Raw genomic sequence first — 27979 nt, forward strand, 5'->3', positions numbered from 1 at the left:
TTAATGCATGTCATCGATCCCAACTGCTTGGTTCGATGCTCATAATGTCAATCACTGGATTGTCTGGTCCAGACTCAATTATTTACAGACCGCCGTCATTTAGCTGGAATCTTGCTGAGTGTGGCGTTAAACAACAAACCAACTAATCTAATCATAAATATGCCACCACTCACCAGTGACGTGAAGTATGTTGATTTCTTTCAGACTTTTTTGCATATGTGCTCAAAGTTACTTCTCCGATATTTATCAATAATTGATTGATATTTTGCTAATAATTATCGATCTCGATGACCTATATTGATAGCCAACATTAATGTATATGTGATGCCTTCATTCAATCGGAATATAAAGATCTGTAGATACATACAGGTATGCAAGCTGGAAAGGCTACGGAGGGTAGTTACACACAGTATTGTTTTACTAATGGAATTCTGAATTACTGAATGCATATTTGTATGCAGGTTACCGGTACCGAAAAGTAATTCAGAAATTGGGATCTGTGTGCGTATTAAATGTCCAACTACAGCTTATATGACGCTGGGATGTAAATCACGGACAGATAATGATCAGCTAGCAGCATGTGTACTGGCGTTGATATGTCTTGTAGTAGAGTGCTAATGGAACAGTTAAAATATGTTCCCATGTGTATTATTGAAGTGAGTGACAAATGTACTTTCACGCACGTAATTTGGCCAAGCATGTGCAATAGAGATGTGAATATGCTAAATGGACAGTACGCTTCAGAAAATTATCTCAAAAAGGTGAAAAAATCAATCTGAATGAACAGAAAGGGAAAAAGCCTGTTTGTTATGATAGCTCATGGTGAAATGACATTCTCCAAGTCTAAAAAGTGATCAAAAGTATTTTGTTGTTGGTACAATTAAGTTTCAAAGGGCACACCTGAACCTATTTATTTAGAGTGGCTTGTGGCCATTCTACGGAAGCCTTTTAGGGCCATTTGCTTTTCTTTTTTTTCGATACTCTCTTGAAATTTCAAGATACTAAGTTGAAATTTCAAGATATAGAAGTTGAAATTTCAAGATACTAAGTTGAAATTTCAAGATATAGAAGTTGAAATTTCAAGATAGTATCGAAAAAATTAAAAAAACAAATGGCCCTAAAAGGCTTCTGTACCATTCTGTCCCTCCACTCACTACAATGGCTCAAGTTCTCTAAGGGAATTTTTTCTTCAATGTATCAATGCTATCGTTCTATGTACTTTTGAATTGACATACTTTTAAGCTGTCAGAAATACTGTTCTTTTTTTACCAGTTTGTTATTTTTTATGTTGTTTTTTTTATGTTTTCATGACAAGTTGGACTGTACTGAAAATGAGGGTAGTGCTCATTTCCGGACTTAGAACTCCAAAACCTTTGAATATATTTTGTTGAAGTATGCTGTACAAACCAATCTAGTGTTGAACTGGTGCCTTTGGATGATTTGCGATTGTTATTTTTTTTTTTTTTTTTTATATTTTCATGACAGTTTGGACTTAACTGAAAATGAAGGTTAAGTGCTTTTTTCCGGAGCAGAACTCCTAAACCATTGAATATTTCAGGATGAAACTTGCTGTACAGATCAGTCTAGTGGTGAACTGGTGCCTTTTGATGATTTGGGATTTTAAAAACACTGAACAGCATTATATTTTTTTTCACTTAACGAAGGTATCCATCAGCAATGAACCAAAAGTGGGGTATGATCGAGTTGCCAAAACTGTTTCCGAATTGCACCAACCTTCGTAACCTTCCCTGTAAATCATTTAAAACCATGTGAATAGTAGAATATGTATACCTGTCTGCGTCTGCTTGCGGCTCTGTCTCCAGGAAGCCATATTTTGTTTACAAAACCTAGCATTGTAGGAAAGGCACTATTGTTTTAATGACCAATCAGCAACTAATTAAGATACAACATGTACATTGACTAGGCATGATGTGCTTTTGAACTGGCATCTATCAGTATGTTTGTAAACTTTCCCGAATGTAACTGTCGGTAAGTGAATTTGGGGATCAGCTGGTACACAAACATTTTATCTAACAGTTGTAATATACACAATCGTTTTGTCTAATAGTTACAATATACACATTAATTTCATTTCAGTAACGTATTTATAAACACACAATGCCTTTTAGAAAGTGGTCAAATGTAACAAATGTTATATTTGGGATAACACTTTCTGAGTAAAGTACAGATTCTCGTACATTTTGGGTTGAGTCCCGTCCGGGATTCGAACCCACACTCCCAGAGTGAGGCACCTAATTGCCAGCACACAAAGTCAGCAATCTAAACCACTCAGCCACTGAGGCTTCAACAAAAATGAAAGTCTGACAACTGTTAGTCTAGATTACGTACTTTGTGTACCCCTCTGTATTTATAGTCCTTGTTGCTTATTTGATACCATGATACGCTAGGATTGGATTTGACAGCGTATTTCAGTTTATTTAATGTGTATTTTATGCAAATACGCCGCTTATCTCGAGCTCTAATATTTTTGCCATTCTGTTTGTAATAAATACACATGTGGATATCAATTTCAAAAACATATCTTTATATCAGATGGAGGTTCCTCTCACAGGGACCAACAGTATGATGTTCTGGGGTGGGCGGGGATTTGCTTTATTTAGAGAGAGAACGTTGTCTCCGTCCCGGTCATCACTCACTCAGCTTCAACAGTGTGTCATGAGGTACGATTATTTGTTTGAAAGGAGGCATTAAATAGAGACATTTTCAGGACATCCAATACAAATCCTATTTTGTTTTATGTCTGTTTGTTGTCAGAAACCCATGCACCCAATCTGTCAGTCGCCTCTTATAACAAATAAGGTTTTCTTAAGACAAATTCTAACCCAGATCCCCCCCCCAAGTTTATGTAACATATTATCCTTACCCCCATCCCAGTAAAAAAAGGCCAATTCCGATCATAGTGTTCAAATTGGATAAAAAGCTACATTTGAGAAAAAAGAATGCGCCTTCATGTGGCCCTTCCATAATAGATCCCCCCCACCCCCCTGTAATTTTTTTATGACTACCAGTACTCTTAATCTCACCCCTGGGCCTATGACAAATGACCAGTCCCCAAGTTGAGTACCGAACACTTTCTCTGTCTCCAGCACAATTTAAATGGTGATATACAGTTTGCCCATAAAAGTCCTGCTATATGTATTCAAGCAAACATTTCGCCCACTGCACCATGAATAATACATAGACATAATAAATAGTGAGGCGAAAACGAAAATGAAACAAACAAATTTCATAAGTTGGTCATAACCGTGTACTTTTTCCTCCATTTTTTGATGTACACTAAACCAAGTTCAGTGATGACAGCTTCTTTGAAAGTTTTCCTATATACTTACGTGGTCTTGAGCATTCAAACATGGCTTGAGGTCTGACATTTTGAAAAGTGAAGATTAATGGTGATTGTGGAGTACACAAAACCACAAGCTTGGAAGTGTGAGGGGCTCAGTGAGTGAGTGAGTGAGTTTGATTTTACGCCACTTTTAGCAATATTCCAGCAATATCACAGCGGGGGACACCAGAAACGGGCTTTACTAATTGTACCCATGTCAGGAATCAAACCCGAGTCTTCAGCGTGACAAGCGACGCTTTAACCATTAGGCTACCGGACCGCCCCTTTAGGAGCTCTGAGTATTATGGTGATCGTTGTGATAATTGTTTTTATCCCCCGCCACGAAGTAAGGTGAGCAGGATCTGGTGGTCAAGTTCGTTGACTTGTTTGATGCATGTCATATCCCAAATGTGTAGATCGATGCTTATAATATCAATCACTGGATCCAGACTCGATTTTTAACAGACGTCAGCCATATGGCTGGAACATTTCTGAATGTGGCGTTAAAACAAAAAACAAACAAACAAACAAAAGCATATTTCTCATGATTATGGAAATGATTTTGGCACTGTAATATCAATCACCAGATTGTCTGGTCTAGACTTGATGATGTACAGGTCTAGAATGATGGCTAAGTGCAGCACTGAACATAGAACTAACAACAGGACCGACCCACTTGCACAAAACGATCTTAGCGCTAAGACTATTGTAAGCCTATGTTAAAGTATGGGAGTTAAGATCATCTTACAGCGTTAGAAATTGGCACTAGTCCTATAGTCCTTGCCAAACTGCCCAATGGTAAAGGTATCATAAGGACTAGTAGAAACTTGCCTTTTTTAAGGGTTTTGGTATATGTTATCATTATAAGGACTAGTGGACAAAAACTGTTAGTTTCTAACCCTGTCTTAGCGCTAAGATCGCTTTGTGCAAGTGGGTCCAGGAGTTCTATTCATCTCCAGATATATTCATCAATTTACAATAAGATGAAATATTTTCTATAACTTTCTAGTTTTCCTTAACCACAAGAATTTGATCACGCTGTTGAGCCAGGACCGACCACATCAAAAATACATTCCAGTGACAATCCAAAGACAATCCAGTGATTGACATCATGAGCATCGATCTACGCAATTAGGATATGATGACATGCATCGACCAAGTCAGTGAGCCTGACCACCTGATCCTGTTAGTTGCCTCTTGCGGGAAGCATGGGTTGTTGAGGACCTATTCTGACCTGGATCTTCAGGGTTAATGTCTTAATGTGACTGCCAGATAAATTGTGTTCCTCATCCATGTTCCATGTTCCCTGTTCTTATTCGGCATGTAACCATGGTAAAGATATTATATTAACGCTATTTAAAGTTCATTCTTATTCTGGTATCTGCAGAAATCCAGAGTTTTATGTTTTTTACTTTTTTTTATATGTTTAATGTAAAAAAGTTGAATTGGAAAGTCTCAAGTTTTCTGTATATATACATCATTGACAACATGATCAAAGTGAATCTGCACTGAACAAACTATGCTATAATGGTTAATGTTGTAAAAACATAAATAAATCAATCATATTTCTGTCATGTGTCTTAATGGTTGTCAGCAAATATCAATAACATACTGTAATATGATATATTGATATTTTCCAACTTTATCATTGAACAGCCATGATAAGGAATAGACACTGCATGACAGCCCTGAAAACATGTGACCACTCGCCATGTTTTATCTGCTCTTGAAATTGAGAGCCAGATGTGATCAGAGCCCAAGTTTGGATATTAAATATGATTGATCGGTTGTCTTTCTTCTCATTCAGTAGTGATTGTCAGCCAAGGAAATTACATACTTCCTATCCATGTTTTATTTAGCAAAATATATTGGTAGTGATGATGATGATGATGATGATGATGATGATGATGATGATGATGATGATGCCTTTTACAGCAAGCATCACCAGGGTTGCTGAAGACCTATCCTACCCTGCATCTTCACGGGTTGATGATGATGATGTGATAGATGATGAGTGAGTGAGTGAGTTGGGTTTAACGCCGCTTTTAACAGTATTCCAGTCATATCACGGCATGTCAGCTTAATGTGGGAGGAAAGCCTGAAGTGATGCAGGTCTCAGACGTTTACCACTTCGGTGAAACCCACGAGCTCGGGTATGGTGCTGACAAACCTAAAAACATAATCGGGGCGAACCGGGATTCGAACCCACAATCATAGGTTTCTTGCGTGTCTAAGGGACGCAACTCTGCACAGCGAATCGCAGCGCCGATAGATGATGATGATAATGAAGATGATGATGATGATGATGTTTTGTCATTAAGCTTAGTATTCAGTATTTCAAGCAAGTTCAACCTTAAAACTATATTATTTTATGAATGAATAAATCATGAAAAATATTGGTCTTATAGACTTGACATGAATATTTTGACAAACATGGTTTCAAAATGTAAAGACACTTTTTTGAAAGTTAAAAAACATTCTCATAAAAGACCTCCTCAATGCACTTGAATATGACATAAGGCTACAGTTTATGTAGAATAAGACCGTTCCCTTCTCTGAGGTTGGGAGTGCTAGATATTGTTTGAATGTGCTTGTATATATGACCACACAGCCAGCAGGCAAACAGACCCTTGTTACCGACTGCCCTACATCTTTGTTTATTTCACACGAAGTGTTTGAACATGATTGTCTACGTGTGTTCTCCACAGTGATTAGTCTTTGCATAATCAACATGAGGCATTGTCATCGCCAAATGTTGAAACTCGGTTACCTAGAATGGGCAAGATACTGGCGAGAATATTTCTCTTGACCTTACAACTGGCCGTGGTGAGTTGATATAAATGCAAGAATTTGTTTTTTTATTCACTTTTGTTCATGATCTTTGTTGGTTCTGAAGGCATACAGTTTCTTTGTGGTAGTGATTATGTAGTGTCATCTGGAACTTCATATATTTTTATGCTCTTTTTATCTTAAGCCGATATTGTTATCTGATGTATTTCGTATTTGATTTTGTGTGCCGTGGTATTTCTGTTCAAGATGCTGATAAGGTGGAGCCTAAGATGCTAGTGCGATTTGAGATCAAAACTTTCATATCTGAATGTTCTTTTCATACTTTTTGATATGTTATGATGTGAAGAAATAATGCAGCGAAAGTGATGCAAAAATGTTAAGATTCATCTCCACAAGGCAAGGGACTTAAAAGTCCAGTTTCCATCCTTGCCGAACTAGGCTGGAATTTTACAGTTACATTTTGGCTGGACTAACGAGTCTATACATAGTCCAATCAAAATCGTGTAACGAAATCAATATCTGGTTCATAAACAACATAGGGACTGCTGTGCAGGTTTCGGTTGACTGCAGGATGTGCAAAGCATATATGTGACGTCAACTGTGCGTCGACATATATTTTGCAAATTTTTTCATGTTTTTAGTCAAGGTGCTCAATTGATTTGATGCATGCGAGATAAGACCTGTTTTATTTTGATAAAGATCTTGGTTATCGATCACATCAGTGCCGCCATATTGTTTGAAGCAAATGCAAGTGATATGAGAGGTGGAACCGGATTGGTCAATAGGAAGGACATAGAAGGGACAGTTTGGCAAGGGTGGAAACTGGACCTAATCAGTCAGTTAACTCCCTTGCCTCGGGAAGAAGGTTAAAATTGGATATCAGTTGTTGTTGCACAGATGTTAAACAAGTTTGGTAATTGGGCCTTTTGTGATCAATGTTTTTTCAGTTATTTTTTTTTTATATATAGGATGTTAGATCAAAATGATTCCAAGGCAGAAGAGATAGTGCCTGTATATAATTATGATACATAAATAAATTGGCAAGATATTTTGTAGAGCTCACTATTGTAAATTTTATTTGGATATAGTGGTCAGGTAAAATATACAAAAGAGTGAAAAGAAAAGGAATAATTCTAATGAAATCTCTACCTCTATTACATCTCTGCCATAAATCCTGTAATTTGGCTTCAATCACACTAACTAGAATTTTATGATTTTCAACAGACGTCCTCTTCACTGTCAATTACACACACTACACAACTAGTTGTTGCCAAGTAGTCTCATAACTACCCAAGAAATGACGTCATAATGGCAGCAACATCACTTTTTTCCTGTGTGAGCTAGAGTCAAGGCCTATTATAATAGTAGTAACGATGTAGCACTTGGTAGTAAGTCACATTAATCTAAGATTATTCTAACTGTTTTTATAATAACAGACATATATGTATACTTTAATATTGCTGCTTGAGTAGGAGCACGCACGTAAGTATAGCTGGTTTTTGGTGCTCTTTGTGAGGTCAGCATGCAGTCTCCCTCTACCTCCGGGTGCAAGGAGTGTGGCCATTTAATGGTCATGGGAGATCCTCATGAAAGCTGCACAAAGTGCAGAGGCACTTCTTGTAACAAGGAGAATAGATGTGAGAAGTTTGTGAACACATCAGATAAGATATTCTCCAAGATGGCTGAGGCTACGACCAGGGCCAAGAGACGTGAGGCCGCTGAGAAGAAGGTCCAAAACATCAGAGCTGAGAAATTAGGTCCCACCCCTGCCAGCCATTATGACACTGTACGGTTGTCGCACAGACTCAATGGGCCAGCAACCCACGGCTCCCCAGCCAACCAACCAATCAACCAGCCAGCAGACCGTTAGGACATCATACGGCTACGCCACAGTCCAGGAACTCGGCTTGCCGTATGATCTTCATCAACCGGCAGCTCCCATGTCACACCAACTACACGTCCAGTCAACTGTTCTATCGTCCAGTCAGCCGACCGAGACAACAGCCACCGCATGGCTACTGTTACTCCTGGACCATTGCAAGCCGCATTGACACTGGAGGACAACGAACTCCACGGGGTAGACGAGGAGTATTACGATTACCCACCCTCCACGGGAGCTTACCCAAGATCACTCACAGGCAGAAGCGGAGTGCAAAGATAAGGCTGATGACACCAAATGTTACACCTTCATAGAGTTGACAGAAGAACTCCACCATCTTATGCCTGTACTCCAACCGCCTGTCACACAGAATTCACCTCCCCAGGTGCCGTAATATGGGGGATGCCATGCTCCTACATTATCTCAACACATCCATCAGACATTACCTTGGCCCAGTTAGGCTGGCAAGGTAGTAGACCAAATGTTTGACAGTCTACTCAAGCTCCAACATGATGAACGTCTACCTTCACCTCCAATAAAGCAGAAGTTATATAGGACGCATGAGGCTCCACTTCCGGAATTCCCAAGTTTGGACAAAGATTTCTACAAGTTGGTACACAACCCCAACACTAACATCACGTTACCTGCTACGAGGTCTAAGGATCTGACATCGGTTTCCAGATACTCTATGGATATTGGCACTTACATTAATTGGTTTGTTGCCGGAATCAGACACATCATTCCATCATTACAGCCATCCTATGAAGGAATAACCGGAGGCATGCCCATGACTATCAGGACTGATGAAGTCGGACTCATCCATAGCCTTCTAGATACTATTGTCAGGATGCAAGATGACTTACTCTCCTCCCAAGTCTGGATGTCTTCACAACTCCTATGGCTACAGCGTCAACAACTTTTAGCCCCGATCCGATCCAGAGCTGTTTCTAACATGATCAAGAGGTTGATAACAACACAACCTATATCAGCTACCAACATTGAACGGAAAAGTGGGACATGTGATAGATGAAGTGAGACAAGATACTGCAGAACGATTCCAAACTTCAAATATCAACTTAGCTGTGAAAGCCCACGGATCATCCCATCCTCAGAAGCGTCCCTGCGACTACATTTAATCTTCGTCTTCCAAACCGCCTCCTAAGAAGAAGTTTGTCCCCTCATTCCAACTGAGTCATAGGTACTACAAGCGACAATCTTCTCAGGAATCTTTTCGTCAGACAGACTACAAAAAACGAGGATATAATCGCCGTGGTAGACCTGGGGGCAGAAGCAATTGCAGGTTCTGACTCCCATACCACCCCCTCCGACATTATAGACCCTTTCGGCCTGGTTATGTCTATGGACTGCGATTTACGCCTACTGTCTTTCAACATAATGGCAACTCCTGGACCAGTGGGAGGGCACCTTCTGTCATGCACCGAAAATTGGATGCAAGTTAAGCCCGACCACTGGATTCTAGACATCGTGACTCACAGGTATACTGCTACACTTCAGGAAACATCCTATCCTGTAGACAAATGCCATCGGACGCAGGTTTCATCTAGTCGGAGCCAATTTAGCGGCAGCAGACTTGGCCGTCAGTAAGCTACTAGTGAGTGAGTGAGTGAGTGTAGTTTTATGCTGCTTTTAGCAATATTCCAGCAATATCACGGCTGGGAACACCAGAAACGGGCTTCACACATTGTACCCATGTTTGGAATCGAACCCAGGTCTTCGGCGTGACGAGCGAACGCTTTAACCACTAGGCTACCCGACCACCCCAGGAAGCTACTAAAGAAGCAAGCCATTTGGAGGCTTATGGTGACCAACAACACCAAGGGTCTTTATTCTCCGGTTTTCTTAGTCCTGAAGAAGAATACAACAGAAATGAGGATGATCATTGACCCAAAGACCCTCAACAAAAGATATCTGGTACCTCCGCAAAAGTTCCAGGTGGAATCCATATGGAGGTTACGGTCGACGTTGAAAACAGGAGACTGGCTAATCAGCCTAGATTTACAGGATGCCTATCTTCATGTCCCGATACACCCATCCTCAAGGAAATATCTACACTTCACGATCAATGGCCGACGCTACAAATTTCAAGTCCTACCATTCGGGATAGCAATGGACCCTTGGCTATTCACCAGGATTTGTAGCCCAGAATCAATCTACCACGATGGGACCGTTAGGCCATAGACACTATACAATTCCTGCAAGTGGATCACCCAGACAGACTCTTATGTCCCAGCTCACGAAATCAGAGCCCTATAGCCACAAGTCTCGCTTCATGGACATCAGTCTCAGTAGAACAAGTAGTTTCTAGCTGTCAATGGGCCTCACAATGGATTTAGGATGGATTAGAAGCACCTTGAATATCAAATGTCTCCATTAGGCCGGAAGTGACATCATTACCGGAAGTGAGAACATAACCGGAAGTGACGTCAGCACTGGAAATAGCAGAACAGTGTCCATCTATTCAGGAAATGATGTCTTTGGGTAGAAATAGACCTAGAGAGACATCATTACCTAGAAAAGGGAAAATGACATATCAGAAGTGACGTCAGAACCAGAAGTGACATCATCACCGGTATAAGGGTCACAAATCCAAATTTAAAAAGAAAGTCATTTAGTAAAAATAGATTGGAAATGACATCATTATTACGATCAAGATTAGCAAATATAATGGTAAATCAAGTGAAAATATCATATAGTTGACTGATTCTTGACACATTTCTGATTTTCAAGTCCTCAAGGAGAATTTCAGAGGAATTATCTCAATTAGGATTAGAATCAGTAAATAATAGTTTCCAGAAGAGGACTGCTGTCAATTACACAGGGAGTTACTAGAGGCAGATCCCGACGGGTCCCTCTGGTACATTCTGGCAGAGATATAATAGAGGTAGAGATTTTGTAAAAACTATTTGACAATAGTTATCATTGTTAATAATTCTAGGAATACTACCTCTATTACATCCGAATTACTCCCTCACACCTCCCCAATTCTTCTACCTCTAGTAGTAGATGAGGGAAAAAAGTTATGTTGCCGCCATTAGATGTCATGGATTGGGTAGTTACAAGACTACTTGGCGACAACTAGTTCTGTGTGTGATGGACAGTGAAGAGAACATTTGTTGAAAATCTTAAAATTTTACTTGGTGTGATTGAAGCCAAAATACAGGATTTATGGCAGAGATGTAATAGAGGTAGTATTCTTAGAATTATTGACAATGATAACTATTGTTCGATATCTTTATTTAATTTCTTGATGTTTTGAATCCATAATCAATGAACGAAACAAAAATTAATAGGTTATAATAGTCTCATTGATGTAGTATTCCTTGGATATTGAACATGCAGGACACAAATATAAACATCCATGGCATGACCTTTGTGAAACATTCCTTATAGTCTGAACCAGATTGATCGTTAGAAATGCTGATTGATTGATCTTTGAAGTCTTCGGTCTATTTATTGACTGGATAAATAGGATGCCATTAGTCAAAGGCTATGGGTTTCTTTTGTCTATGTTTTTCCTATGTTATTGTACATGCTGAACCCTGCGGCTTGTCTTCATGGATGGATGGATGGATGGATGGATGGATGTGTGTATTCACAGAGGATGCGTATTAAAGCTCATTTGTTGAAGTAGGTGCCCAGTGGTCGGGTTCTCTGAGTTACATCCCTTGTCTGTGTCAGGATGTGCTGAATGTTGGTTTAACTCCCAGAGTTTCTTCACTTATTATCCTTCGTCTCTTAGCGCCACGTCACGCCGAAGACCCGGGTTCGATTCCCTACATGGGTACAATGTGTGAAGCCCATTTCTGGTGTCTCCCACTGTGATATTGCTGGAATATTGCTAAAAGTGGCGTAAAACCATACTCACTCACTCTCAGCACCATACCCTGCTTTTTGGTTTCATGTTTCATGAAAGTGTGAAACACCTACTACCTATGTTACTTTTAAATTATCCAACATCAAACGGACACCATGATACAGCTGGAATGCTGTTTGAAACTTCATTTGCTCCAATCATACAGTTGATGAGTTGCCACTGTTTCATGTTCAGAGTTATCTCCCCTTTCCCAACCGCTTGGGACGTGTATTTGCCTAGTGGTTAAAGTGTTCGCTCGTCAATTTGAAGGCCAGGGTTCGAATCCCCACATGGGTACAATGTGTGAAGCACATTTTGGTGTCCCCCGCAGAGATATTGCTAGAATATTGCTAAAAGCAGCGTAAACCTTTACTCACTACCTGTACCGCTACGGAAAACTTAGAAAGAAGGAGACATCTTTGGAACCTGAAACGAGGAAACGGGGAAACATTGAACAAAATGGAACAAATTATTTATGTTTTATACCAAACTTTAAAGCCAGTAGGGGTCTATTGTAGGTTTGGGTATGTTTTGAACATGTTTTTTCTCAAGCTATTGTTATTTCTCTACTTATCTATTTATGTGCTATTGTCCGGAACTGTGCAAATTAACACCAACTATCAATCAACAAATCAGTGACAGGATGTCGTTCATTGTATAACAAGTCATTGACAGATGACTTGAGACACCTGTCCCACAGTCTGGACATATCGTGTACATAGGATACATAGGAAAGCTATTTTAGGTGCTGAAGTTCTGCCTTCGAGAACAGTTCTTTGGAACACTTCACCTACTGTGTCAGTAATAATCTACAAGGAATTATTCATTAGATTTTCATAGAATTTTTTTAAATGGCCACACAAGATCTGAATGCATATTCAGTAAATTATGTTGAAATTTACAGTTTTAGGTTTACAATTTAAAAAAGAGCAATAGGTAAAAGCTGTGGCAGCAGCAAAAAGAAACAGGCCCTGTAAATAATAAGGTAAGTGCAGTCAAAAATCTTCAGAAATTTTCCATATGTCTTGAAACAGGTCTGTTTCCATTCTTGAGATCGCCTCCGTGGTCTAGTGGTAGAGCGTCCGCCCAGGGAGCGGAAGGTCCAGGGTTCGATCCCCGACCGCGTCATACCAAAAGACGTTAAAAGATGGCTTTAAGGGGCTAAAACAAGGACTGGTCGGCTCGGAGTCAGTATACTGTGTCTGAGTGGGGTATTCATGTTTAACCTTTAGCCTGCTGAATTGTTTTCACACTTCTTAGCCCTGCCTGCTGGATTAATTTTAGCATATGGCACTGAGGGTGGGTGATTTCAAACGGTCAGTGCTTCATTAAACATGGGCCAACTAAAGAAATATTTCGCACATTTATTCCTGATAGAAAAATACACATTACTATATAAAAATATCCTGATGTTTTCGATCAAACCAAGGTTAAGACCAAAGCGAACACAAAATTTGTAAATTTTCTTGAACTTACCTTAATTACGTGATTGAATGTTGAATGTGTTACATATTAGGAATGTATTTAAATCGTTGAATCTGTGCAAACTGATTCCAGTAATCATATCTCCTATATCTTAAATTTAACTGAGGCGAAATTCGATTTTTTTTATCGCGAAACAACAGCATGGTGGTAAATTATAAACCATTTCAGTAAATATATTACGCAAAGGTTAGACAAAATAAAACGTAATTTTCGAGGTCATCAAGTCAATTGCTAAAAAGTAAATATTAGGCTTTTTACAACGTGTCATGTTATAAAATCTGGAGGATACAATAACTGACTCATAAATATTCACCAACCCTAATTTCAATTGTTTGGGTTGATTATTTTCGATATTAAAACACAAATCCCCTGTCGTAATTGCAAGCAGACGAACGAAAATCAAACATGGCGCGCTTCGTCCGACCTCATCATAAAATATTGCTATTTTTATAACAACAAAGTATACATTGCCTTCATATGTACACCTTAGGGAAAGTTGATGATCTTCGCAATCGACGAGTGTTTCATTTGTAATGTTTAGTTTAATTTGACGAGAGTAAATAAGCTAATTGAGGTTGTGATTTTTATCAAGCTTAGCATTTATGCATATCATCCGTCATTTAATTGATACGCAAAGCCAACTTGGTATGCAGTTATTGCGAGTTTTATTTTGGGGTGTCGTTATGCTATTCGCCTGTCGAACTGGTTCGACAGTAGCAACACGGGTAGTGACAAACTCTGTCGAACTGGTTCGACAGTAGCATTGAGAGCATTAACTGCGGCATGGTATCTTAGTGAGCAAGCACTATAAATTGGCATCAGTCCGGACTAGTACAAGCAGCCACACACATACACACACACACACACACACACACACACACACACGTGCATGCACGTCGCTATATCAGTGCAATAATCTTGGACGCGACGTTAAACCCCATTTCACCTCACCTCATCTCCATTCTTGAATCTAGAATAGTGTGGCATTAATTCGGTGTTTCCAAATACGTATCCAACCTAACTTGCAAAGTAGGTAACAATCAAACCAGCTCAAAATGCCCTCAAAATGCCCTCTTGTTGTTCTTATATAGGTAAGCGAGCCTTCTAAAGAAAATCACATCCTGAAACTTCTTGAAAGATCAAGCGTGCTATGGTCATGTAAACAACAAGGGGGAGATAACTCTAATGCTACTCATACAAAAACAGTCTGTTTGAATGTAGTTCAAATCTTGTACAACAGCCATTGATATTTTTTTCTAGTACTTCAATCATTTGCTGCCACTGAGGGTTACTACACACACATTTACATATTTACAGCAGTAAAATGCTACTGCCACTGAAATTACTGATATCACATAAACATGGCCAAACTGTGAAATATGTGAAGGCTCTTCAGAGGACAGTTATTGAGGAAAACTTATGTAAAAACTTTGTAACATAAGATTTCTTGACTTTATTTTGATAAGGATTGTCGGGCCCATTAGCGTAATGATTCAGCAGTTGTGTGTATCATACGGGGAGGTCACGTATTGGTTGGTTGGTTTGTTGTTTGACGCCGCACCCAGAAATATTCCAGCTATATGACGGCGGTGTGTAAATAATCGAGTCTGACCAGACAATCAAGTGATTAATATCATGAGCATCGATCCAAGCAGTATGATCGATGACATGCATCAACCAAGTCTGACCAAGCCTGACCACCCGATCCTGTTAGTCACCTCTTACGACAAGCATAGTCGCCTTTTACGGCAAGCATGGGTTGCTGAAGACCTATTCTCTCCCGGATCTTCACTGGTCTAGTCACGTATTAATACAATGTGATACAAGTATATCAACTGAACATTTAACTATGATATTAATATAAATTGCATAATGGTATAATTCTTTCGAATACCCAACCTCAAATACATCAAAGCCTATATTCCTGTAATTTGGCTTACACCACTCAAAATAATCCTTAGATTTTTATCAGATGTCCTCTTTACTGTCAGCCATCCCAATCAGTAGTTTTTAGGAAAACCGTACATTGTGCAAATGCCTCTGCACTCAGCTGGAAAACGTCACTTCTTTCTTGTGTGTGCAAGTACCAACACCTGAAAGGAAAATATACTTGCACTCTGTTTAACATGTTTAAATATATTTTTTTACTATGTGTAGAACAAGTTCTTAACCATTTCAAATTTGTTTTGTTGGGCCCTTCATCCCATTTGAAGATGCAATACTGATCTCAACACAATCTTTAACATCACATCTTTTACATTGATCTAATGACCCGTGAAGATCCGGGGTAGAATAGATCTTCAGCAGCCAATGCTTGCCGTAAAAGGCGACTATGCTTGTCATAAGAGGGGACTAATGGGATCGGGTGGTCAGGTTCACTGACTTGGTTGATGCATGTCATTGTATCTCAATTGTGTGCATCGATGCTCATGATGTCAATCACTGGATTGTCTTGTCCAGACTCGATTATTTACAGACCGCCGTCATATAGCTGGAATATTGCTGAGTGCGGCGTTAAACAACAAACAAATAAACATCGATGTGATACCTCTCTGTGTGAATATCTGACAACATCTCTATAGAAGATACATCAGGTGAACCGTGAGGGAACTTGGACCACCCAATCTAAATGAAGGATATGGGAGTTCTTGAGCCTTGATGATGTAATTTTGATTTGTATGAATGAAAACGTATACAGAACACAAATATATCCTTCCATGGTACTTCCATTGGGCGCTCAGAAACAACAGCTAAAGGCCTGGGACGAGTTCATATATCACGTGACTAACCACGGGTCTGGGTGGTCCTGTGGGTACCCAGGTCATACTCAGTACCCACCTGACTTGGGTACCCAAGTTACCCTCGCCAGTCCTAAAGAGCATGCATGAAATCTTCACAACAATATAAATACGATGCTTTGCTTTTTTCTTTCGGAATTTGTCGTTTTTGTCCGTTGTAGTCCAGTTTTGAGCTATAGAAAATAGATGTCCCCAGGTCCTAACACAGAGAGGTATCGTATCTGTGAAAACGATCTGATTTTGATTAGATCGATGTCAATCTGTACTAGCATCAAATCTTTTTTGAGACATTAGTTGCTTACCAAAAGAGATAAAAGCCATCAATTTGTGTTCTTATCTAATTTAATTTTGACAACTGCAGATCATGTCGAACGCAGCTTAGCCAGATGAAACCCTTTGATAATGAAATACCTTCGTAATAAATCTCATGCCATGAGTATTAAGAGGTTAATGATTCCTGCAAAGGCTCATTTTCCCATCATGGGGATATTTTGGTACCAAACATTATCCGGCTATTGTTTATCAAGTCAGGTAAAGCGATTCATATAAGAAGCCTCGTAATGAAATGTTTTTTGATGAAGCCTATGTAGTTCGATACAGTCGTTATGATGATGATTATCCCTCTGATCTTATGTAAGATTTTATTTCAAGTCTAGCCAGGCTTGCAGTTCTCTTTCATCATACTTCCTTGGTACATATCTCCTGGTATGACATGACACTGAGGCTTGGCTTGAAAGAGCTACATAAAGTTATTCTAACTAAAGCTTATGTTCAAGTGTTTGAAAGGCATTTAGAAGTGATACACATAAGGAAGAGAATGTATGGTTGTCTACTTCTTAATTATGAGGAACACAACGTTCCGGAGTGTCTGCTTACCCTTTCATAGGTAAATGATGAATGAAAGCTTATGTTACCAACTTGGTGTTCATAGGTTTCTGGTAACCCAAGGCACAGCGAAATGCGGTATCTTAGACGACTGGGCCACCCGTGCCTCCTAGTGTTCATAAGAGAGCTACACCTTGATATTCTAGCTTAAATAAGAGCTTCAGGTTCTGTTGACCCAAGGTGAATTTTTGTTGTGGACCCGAAACTATCTCCAAATAAAAGACCAAAGCTGTTGACTCACAGCCTGTCATCATGGTCATCTCATGGTGCCAATTCAGAAGACGAATTGTATTTAGTTTACCAACAACAATTCTGAAGTGATTTACAGACCTACTCTTAATAGTTTTGACACATTACTAAAAGAACAGTTCTTGTTAGTAAACACTCTACAGAGACACAAATTAGAGAGACTGAAGGATGTGGGGGCACGTTGTTTTGTGCACAGCATATAGGTCACAAATCAGGTGATGTAATATCAATGTTGGTCGTGGAAAGTCCTTGGATGGGTGACCACCTTCAGCAGCTTGGCTCCTGCGAGTTTCTAGAGCTTCTGTGTAGCTCATCTAGCTCCTTAGGCAAGAAGCCCGTGAAGATCCGGGGTAGAATAGGTCTTCAGGACCTCATGCTTGCCGTAAAAGGCGACTATGCTTGTCGTATGAGGCGACTAACGGGATCGGGTGGTCAAGCTCGCTGACTTGTTTGATCCAAATTGCTTGGATCGATGCTCATGATATCAAAATCACTGGATTGTCTTGTCCAGATTTGATTATTTACAGACCGCCATCATATAGCTGGAATATTGCTGAGTCAGCGTTAAACAACCAACCAACCAACCTTAGGCAAGGAACTTTGTTCGAAATGTGCCTCTGTTTACCCAGCAGTAAAAAGAGGTACCCGGTAGGATGAGTGAGTGAGTGAGTTTGGTTTTACGCCGCTTTTGGCAATATTCCAGCAATATCACGGCGGGGGACACCAGAAATGGGCTTCACACATTGTGCCCATATCAGGATTCGAACCCAGGTGTTCGGCGGGATGAGCGAACGCTTTAACCACTAGGCTACTCGATCGCCCCCCCCTCCCCTCCCCCGGTAGGATGAGATGGTAATATGACTGTAAACCCTCTAGCGCGTGACAAGGCAGCTTCAGTTGTATAATCCCCAGGGAGCTGAGAATGAAAAGCAAGTGATTATGTCACTGCTTTGATCATGCCCCGAGTGTGTGGAGGCCCAGCACAATATAAGTACACATTATTTATAACTATCATGTCAGCAGTGTATGCCTTTGTTATCACTGCACAGCTAAAACTGAAATTGGATGTCGGATGACATTTTGTATAGTCATCAAAATCGTATGAAGCAGACACTTACAGACTAAAATACATTTATTTTCAAAGAAACAGCTTAAAATATATTTTCAATTGAATTTCTTTTCACTTTGGGAAATGTGTATAACTGTATAATGTTACCTTTTTGCACTACATCACCAATGGGACCGCCTCCATGGTCTAGTGGTAGAGCGTCCGCCCGGAGATACCAAAAGACGTTTTAAAAGATGGTACTTGTTGTTAAAACAAGGACTGGTCGGCTCGGAGTCAGTATACTGTGTCTGAGTGGGGTATTCATTTTAAACTGCGGCATGGTATCTCAGTGAGCTAGCACTATAAATCGGCATCAGTCCGGACTAGTACAAGCAGCCACACACACAAACACACACATGTGCATGCATGTCGCTATGTGAAGATTCCGGGGTAGAATAGGTCTTCAGCAACCCATGCTTGCCATAAAAGGTGACTATGCTTGTCGTAAAAGGTGACTAACGGGATCGGGTGGTCAGGCTTCGCTGACTTGGTTGATGCATGTCATCGATCCCTATTGCGAGGATCGATGCTCATGATATTAATCACTGGATTGTCTGGTCCAGACTCGATTATTTACAGACCGCCGTCATATAGCTGGAATATTGCTGAGTGCGGGGTTAAACAACAAACCAACCAACCAACCAACCAACTATATAAGTGCAATATTCTTGGACGCAACGTTAAACCCAATTTCACCTCACCTCACATCACCAATGGAGATTGGACAATACCCACCTGCTTCTTAATCTGTTGCACAGTTTGAGCACAGGTCCCTGTGAAGTAATTGTTGAAAATGAAACATTGTGTCTGATTGATTTGTCTAAACCTAAACTGTTACAGAACAGAACAGAATCTATTTCTGTTGGTTTGTTGTTTTGGTTGAAATGTAAAACTGCGTGGGCTTTTCCCACACTCGCAGTTTTACATTTTCAACCTCAACCTCGGATGTGTGTTTTATCTTATACAGCCAAGTCCCGTTAATCCGACATTGTTGGTTGCATATGATTATGTCGGATGAACGAGTGTGTCGGATAAACCAAATTAGGTAGTATCAACATTCTTGATCGAAAATTGGACAACTACACGATATATAACGATATGAATAAGTAATAAAAAAAGGTAAAAAAGAAATAATCATATTGTTGTGTTACACTGTTAGCAGAATATGTTTTCTAATCATGCAACCTCTAAAGTTTAACACAAAACTACTGTTAAGGACTGTATGACTGATTCAAAATACTTTTTAAAGCATAGTCTGGACACACTGGGCTGTGTACTCGCAGGCAGATGACCACTGAGTACGCTGATCACTGTGTCAGATTAACGAGACTGATTTAGGAGTGAATTCAGCAATTCGTTGCAAATTAGGTGTGCCGGAGTCGGAGTGCGAGACTGTCGGATTAACGGGTCTAAATTAGCACTGATATAATTGGTTCCCATCATTTGTGTCGGATAAAGCCGATTGTCGGATTAACGAGACTTGACTGTACATCACATATGTTATATTTCATAAGCCTTAGTGGTATAGTGGGTTAGGTTGCAGACTTTGTGTGCTGTGATTATGTACCTTACTCAGAGTATGGGTTTGAATCCTCGATGGGACTCCATCCAAAAAAGTGCCAGAATTTACTAAGAAAGTGTAATTCAAAATGTAACATACGTTACATTTGACCACTTGCTAAAAGTCGTGATCTATTCATAAACCACATGGATGAATTAAGAAATTTATCTTTTAGTTCATTTGGAAGTATTAAATGCAAAAAAAATATTGTGTGGAAATGTGACGTTTGTGTTTTCAGTAAATGGATAAAGAAGTTGCTATTAATATCTCAATGTCTGTTGTGTGAAATGCAGCGAATGAGGACAGTGAGTGAGTTAGTATGGTTTTACGCCGCTTTTAGCAATATCCTAGCAATATCATGTCGGGGGACACCAGAAAAGGGCTCACACATTGTACCCATGTCGGGAATCGAACCTGGATCTTCGGCGTGATGAGCCAACGCTTTAACCACGAGGTTCCCAAATGCGCCGAATGAGGACAGATGTGATTTTGATGACTTTATTTCTTGGCTGCACAAGCTGTTGATTATGCTCAAGAAAGTTTTTATCATTGACAATCCTACCAACAGGTGATACACAATTGTACTTCGAAAGAAACAAGAACCTTTTTCATTAGGCATCTGGATTAAATTAAACCAATTTTGACATCTGTTTATATTTTTTCGTATGCTTTTGTGTAATGTATTTGAATTAAATTTACGTAAATTATACTCATTTTCCAATACATAAGGCAAAGTCAAGTTTATTTTAGTTTTATGAATAAAATCGGATGCATAGTTTGATAAGTATTCCAGTACAGTTTATGTACTATAAATCTTGAAATTAACGTGAGCGTGAATTAAATGCGACAGATGTGAGTGGTCTTTGTTCGCATTAATGATACTTCACATTTATGTCTCCAAAATGACAATCAACTATGAAGACAGCCTCACTGCTTTCCGGAAAGCGGAAATGCCAACTTGAATATATAATGCACATAAACACGGTTTATTGAGCAGCAGTTGTAACAAGTACATAACAATGTCAATGTTTTAATAAGAATTACACAATAGATATCCGGTGAGTTATCACTGCTGGGGTGTTCAACCCATGCCTGATAAACTAGGCATCATTAACCACTCAAATCAGTGAACTGTTGTTGGTTCAATTATTTTATTGCCTTTGAACTTCCTTAATGCCAATCAGCAGAATAAACAAATAAACTGTGAGTTGTCTTTAGGAAAACACTGTTTATTTGTTATTACAGAAGTGCTTTGTTCAGTGCTAATAAGTCGTGCTATTTGCTGTTTGATTGGATTAAGGTAAGGATATGCATCATTCCACTAGGGATGGGGTGGGGGAGTCACATTGAGATTGAGTCACATTTTTGGCTAGGGGTCAGCAGTCGTATTAATTTGGAGACGCATTAATTTCAAGACTGACAGTATTCACACAAGTCAATTCTAATAAACTTTGTTTGATCGTTTAAAACAATATTTTAGAAGATTTTTAGTAGTTTCTTAGTTGTAGATTTTTTTGTGAAATTCTGGTCAGTAGGTGGGGAAAAAGGAAGGGAGAAAATAACAATTCGGATTAATTAATTGATTTCAGATATATTAACTTCTAACTGGTGATGTGTGAGCATAGGTTAGCTTGACTCATCGATCATGCAATTTAACATGGGTGCACAGTTTTCTTTATCGTGAACAAGTATTTGGAGGAATAAGGAATATACAGTAAACTACGGTTATAACAAACTCAAAGCGACCACTAATTTTTGTTAGTTATATCCGTCGTTTGTTATATGCGTTTTGACCGTCAGACACCTTGGATGAAAGTCATGTGACCACATGTTACTCGATAAATTACTCGATAATAAGTGTGCACTGTACATGTACTATGTTTACTCATCATACATAACATTAATATAAGGGTAACGCTATTTTTCAGGGCATTATCATTTGCAGAGGCCCGATGTTTTCTATTAACTGCCCGACGAAGGAGGGCAGTTGAAAAGACCGAGGGCTTCTGCAAATGATAATGCCCTGAAAAAGAGCGTTACCGTTATTATAGCTAAAATGGATGGAATTTGTTATCAAATAAAAAGAAACAACATCGGTTTTTAAACATTTACTGCAATCAACACGAATGTCACTGACCACATTTTACAAATATGGAAACGTCATAGAACAAACCAGATGACGTCACTATAATACGTGACGTCATTTTCTCTACCCTATGACGTCACCGAACAACGGGCTTGATAATGGCCCGTCCTCAAGCAGTATGAGGGCATTATCAAGTTACAGTGGCCCGCTCATTTCTGATAACGTGCGGGCGGTTTAATGATAATTCTACCCATTTTAGCTATAATAAAACATATTTCAATAACATACAGACACAAGCGTTATAAGCGTGTTCATTATACCCATCAGTTTTATATGATAAAATATACAGCAAATGTCCAGAGCCAAACGAACAGTTCGTTGAATTTGTCACTTCGTTATAAGCGTGTTCGTTATGTACGTAGTTCACTGTACTGCTGTACAGAATTGATTTTTATTTCTTTTTCTATCTATATTGTCGGGAACCCATAAAACAACGTTTTTTAAAGTCTTGTTCCATTTTAAAATATCTTCAATTCTACCATGACATTGATGATTGTTTTATTCTGATTGGTTAAAACGCTCGGTTCCAAATTAAAATAATTGTATCTACTCCACAGTGGGACTACATCAAATTTCAAAACACAGTTGATCTCCTAATTGATAGTCGCAATAGTAAAAATGAAGTGTGTCTTTTTAAAGACGAAAACCTCTGAAGATCCGCTGTAGAATCGGTCTTCAGCAACCCATGCTTGTCGTAAAAGGCGACTATGTTTGTCGTAAGAGGCGACTAACGGGATCGGGTGGTCAGGCTCACTGAATTGGTTGATCCATGTCATCGATCCCAATTGCGTGGATCGATGCTCATGATATAAATCACTGGATTGTCTGGTCCAGACTCGATTATTTACAGACCGCCATCATTTAGCTGGAATATTGCTGAGTGCTGCATTATACAATAAACCAACCAACCAACTAAAGTCGAAAAACTGTCTTCACTGTTCAGGAGTTTTCTACCATGTGAGTATTCCTCAAAAAGCCTGGGGAGAGTTGGAGTGACATTGATATGTTGTTTCATTTGTGTTTCAGTCATTGTGCTGACATATCTGTCAGAATGAGAACCACAATTCAAATTTGTTTGTCTCTTTTTATTGCCATGTCATTTAGAAATTGCCACGCTTCTGACATGGTTTATAAAAATTGTTGTTTGATGTGACTGGAAACGCAGTAGGACAGCGACTGTAGTCACCAGGTGACAGTGTTTCTACCCATTAAAAATGTCGCTTGGGGCTTGGTGACAAGTCAGCCAAGGAAATAGGTGAAAGATACGAAGGTAGAAAACTCCTGCTGTTCAACTGGCGTGAAAGGTTTCAATGGCCAAAGACACTTACAAAGAGAAACCAATAGTTTATGACTAAGTGTTTTTTGGGTGGATCTATTCTCACATGTGTGCTTAAAATGTTGAGAAGAATATTCAATTTAGTTTATGGGACATTATTTTATGTGCTTAGTGACATATATGTTTGTATAAATGGACGAAAATGGATGTGTATGTTTGAAGTAGAAGTAAAAAATATTGTTATTGACAGAACTGTTTTTCTGGGACTGCTTTGTGTTGCATTGACTCATGTTCTTTTATCAGGTCGGCAAGTGTTTTAAATCTACGAGCTTCTTTGCAGAGCTATAGATAAGCTTTGGGTAAATAGGGTATTTTAGCCAGGGGTTTGATTTTGATTGGGTATCCACAAGTTTTAGGGGGTATTCAATTTTTTTACCCACATTTTTCTTGACATTTTGGGTATTGAACTTAAAACCTGTTTCGTAACAATCCCTGTAAGAGTATGTGAATAGTAGTATACCCGTCTGCGTCTGCTTGCGGCTCCCTCTCCGGAAACCATTTTTTGTTAATTTGTTTATTTCTTTAATCACCAATCAGCGACTAAATAAGAGACAATGGTACATTGTCTGGATCTGCTTTTCAATTGAAATCTATCAGTTTGTTTGTTGGCAAATTGTTGCAGAAGCTTTTCAGATTGTAAATGCCAGTAAGTGAATTTGGTGATCGGCTGATACACAATCTTTAATTCATCTAACAGTTGTAATATACAAAATTGTTTCATCTGATAGTACTTTTTGACTGAATCACCAGTAGATTGTTGCGAGAACGAGTGCCCAGCTGATTGTTATTTCTGGCTTAGTTTCCAAGAAAATACACACGGAATCGCTGCATATAAAACAATGCCTTGGAGAGCAGGAAATACAATTTAAATGGTAAATCATCATGTCTAGCGAAGTTTTTTATCAAATTTCATATTTTTATTGACCAAGTGTGTTATACCTTTTCATTCACCTGAATTCGCTGAAGTGACAGATCTATGATGTGTTTTATAGCATACAACACTCGATAGATACATAGATCTAATATATACAATTTCAACCTATAGGGATGTAGGTCAATCTACCTGTGGTGACTGATGTTGACCGATTTTTTAAATGTCCGGTTTGCAATATTTCAAATCGGACATTTTGCAGTCACAATCGGACAAGTCCGGCGCACAACACGATTTCTGTATCCCTGGTTATAATATCTGCATAAATTTTATTTTAATAGCATATTTATTACAGTTTTTGTTGCATATTTTATACGCTAGGATTTGATTTGTCTGTGTATTTCAGTTTATCTTATCCGTATTTTACGCAAATACACAGCTTATCTGGAGTTCTGGCTATGAACAGGATAGCCGACAAGATCCTGAAGATATGACTGACATTGTGTTATGATGCACACAACTACCCTTGTCATATTAAGTTATGTATATTGTTAGAATACTTCAGGATTTTACGTTGCAATATCAATGTGGGCACATTCAGGGGATTCCAGGTCGGTAGGATGAGAGGTGGAAAGCATGAAGTAAAGACATGTTAGATTCTATTTTTTTGTTCTTCAATTTTATCTGGATAAATGGCCATATTTGCAGTGTTTGTTCAGCTGGTCTCATTTGTATTGTATTTTAATGTGTTGTTTGCATTTATGTTTGTTCAACAACTTTGCAGGGGGTGAAATAAAAAGAAAATCATATTCACTCTTTGTAGGCTTCTAAGTCCAGCCCATTTGATACTGTGATGTGACAGAAGTAATGAATTGACATTAATAATTGTGTTGTAATAGTGAATAAAAACAAAGTGACATATATATTGAGCTTCTTTCTTCTTTGTTGCAGTTAATTCAGTCATTTGGATACCTGGGATAGAACTCCATGGCATCATCGGGTGAGGAAAACAACTGGGTGTTTGAAGATGAATCGGTTTCCCTGAGAAAGCGAGACGAGGTAGGTGACATGTTGTTCATCTTCCCGAGGCAAGAGAGTTAACTGACTGTAAAAGTCCAGTTTCCACCCATGCCGAACTGGGCTGGAATTATGGAGTTACATTTAGGCTGGACTTACGAGTCTATACATAGTCCAATCAAATTCGCACATGGATTTCAATGTGCAGATTTCCATCGACTGCAGGATTTGCCAAACATGGCTACTGTCAGCTGGGAGTCCACAGATACTTTCCAAATCTTTTCATGTTATTAATCAAGTTGCTCAAATGATTTGATGCATGTTCCGAGGTAAGACCCGTTTTGTTACAACATAGATCTTGATTATCGATCCGATAGTCTTGACTGAGCGCCATCATTTGGTTTGAAGCAAGTGCAATTGATATGAGAGGTTGAATCTGATTGGTCAGTAGGAGGGACATAGAAGGAACATAACTTGTAATAGCCACTGGTGGCGCTACGATTGAACCACAAAAATTCCCTGTGTAGTTCAGCAAGGCTGGGAACTGGACTTTTGTAGTCAGTTAACTCCCTTGCCTCGTGAAGATGCATGTTGTTTGGTTGTTATTGTTGTTTGCAGCAAATGATGACTTCTTTGCACAGTTATTTCCCTTTACAGAACTGCAATGACCTTGAGGTCACATCAGTTCACTGTATGCAGTTGGAGAGACATGACAAGCTGTTCAGCCTTTGAAGATGTATATATTCTGTGAAGGAAGACCCTCAGTAGGGCTGGGATGGGTAATATGGGTACATGGGTACATGGGTCCGGTGGGTCCTGAGTAGGACCCTGGTACCAACATTACTACCCAGACCTGTGGTTAGTCCTGTGACATTTTGTTTAATGACAAAAACTCACTGTAGCTCAATGGTTACACTACAAGTTGCTGATGTTCGCATTTCTTTCTGATGATGCACACATTCCTTTTGACTTGTATATGTTTGAGTAAAGATATAGCTTCAGTCAACTTCTGTGTACGCATGATCTGATCATTTAATACATGTATCTAAAATGTTTTTACATTGGATGCGGTGAAACAGTTCGTTCCCAACTCTTGAGACCTACAGTGGGTACCCTGGTAGGGTCGGGTAGCAGGGGCTCGGGTACCTGGGTAGTAAATTTGGACTCGTACCAGCCCTCACCCTCAGCAGATTGTTCATAAACTTGATAAAGTGTAGTGTATTACAAACTACATATATGTACGTGGATTTATATATGGTCTAGTCCAGGGGACTTTAAGTAATATTTTAGTGCGATTCAGGAAATGAACACGGAGGTTCCAAGCTGTCGACATCTGCAAATGTCCCTTCATATCCAAGATGTTCTGATGTCATATCATTTCACATGCTCAGAAGCCTTATGCCTATAACAGATGGAAGAGGTGGCTGTACTACGCCATGATTTTCAATCCAATGAATCCGTATCATAGTACATATGGAAATTACTTTTATGTTGTGTTTTTCAAATCATGCATATTATCATCTTGTTGGCAAAGTGTGCAGACACTGTGACTCTTTTCTGAAATAAAATCGGGGGAAACACAAAGTTTATGACGCACATATGGCTCATCAGCCACTGAAAATACAAAATGCATGCAATATATTGTGGTATGTATTGCAATATGAATCACTTAATTGCAATACATAAGACAGGCCAATACATGTCACCAACAGATGGGAATTTCAATGTCGGCAAATCGACCATTGATTCTCTGAAATATGAGCATATTTTTACATGCTTTTAGTTTTATTGGCTTATAAATCAATACCTTTTAGCAACCCTCCAGGACTCAAAATGAAATTATTAACAGGTGGGGTATTATCGGTATATCGGTAAATTGAGGTTCATTCTTTCCGCGATACGTATCGCGATATAATTTTTTCATGCTCGATATATTGGGTGATTTCAAATAACGATTTTTATCATGTGTTTATTGTTATATTCTTGCTAAATGCCTTCGCTGCCCCGGATCGTGCATCCAGTGCCCAAAGAAGGCTTGTATTTTTTGACTGAGTAAACGTTATGTTGTACCAGCATCTTGTTTTGAACATTTATGAACTTCATACCTTAAATTATCAGATTGCTTCTGAATTCAAAATTTAGAATGATGCCATATATGGTAATACGTATCGCAATATGGCCTTGTGCATTTCAAACTATTGTGATACATTTTAAACCTCCAATATCCATCCCAAGAAATTATGCACATCCATCCTCCCTTTGTGAGCATACAGGATGCAATAGTTTGTGGATGGTAAAACCCTACAAAGTATATTTATACACGACCCGTGAAGATTCCTAGGTAGAATCGGTCTTCAGCAAACCATGCTTGCCATAAAAGGCAACGATGCTTGTCGTAAAAGGCGACTAGCGGGATCGGGTGGTTAGGCTCGCTGACTTGGCTGATGCATGTCATAGATCCCAATCGATGCTCAGACTCGATTATCTTACAGACCGCCGTCATATAGTTGGAATATTTCTGAGTGCGGCGTTAAACAACAAACAAACAAACAAACATATTTATACACATACGTGTATACATCCATCAAAAGATAATCCATTTTAAAGAAATATGTCATACTCTAATTAATGAAACCC

The 27979-nt window shown here is 39.1% G+C and overlaps 1 protein-coding gene across 1 annotated transcript in view; it reads left to right on the top strand.

Moving 5' to 3' along the window:
* Positions 1-27979, top strand: part of LOC124112455 (vitamin D3 receptor-like) — a 169807-nt gene that overhangs the window by 28868 nt on the left and 112960 nt on the right. The window contains exon 2 of the mRNA XM_046472563.2: positions 25277-25384. Within this exon, the coding sequence (XP_046328519.1) occupies positions 25313-25384 (72 nt within the window). The 5' untranslated portion in view covers positions 25277-25312. The remainder of the gene's footprint in view (positions 1-25276; positions 25385-27979) is intronic.

Source organism: Haliotis rufescens, unplaced genomic scaffold (assembly GCF_023055435.1).
Source record: "Haliotis rufescens isolate VD_foot unplaced genomic scaffold, xgHalRufe1.0.p SCAF_12, whole genome shotgun sequence".
Taxonomy (NCBI): Eukaryota; Metazoa; Mollusca; class Gastropoda; order Lepetellida; family Haliotidae; genus Haliotis; species Haliotis rufescens.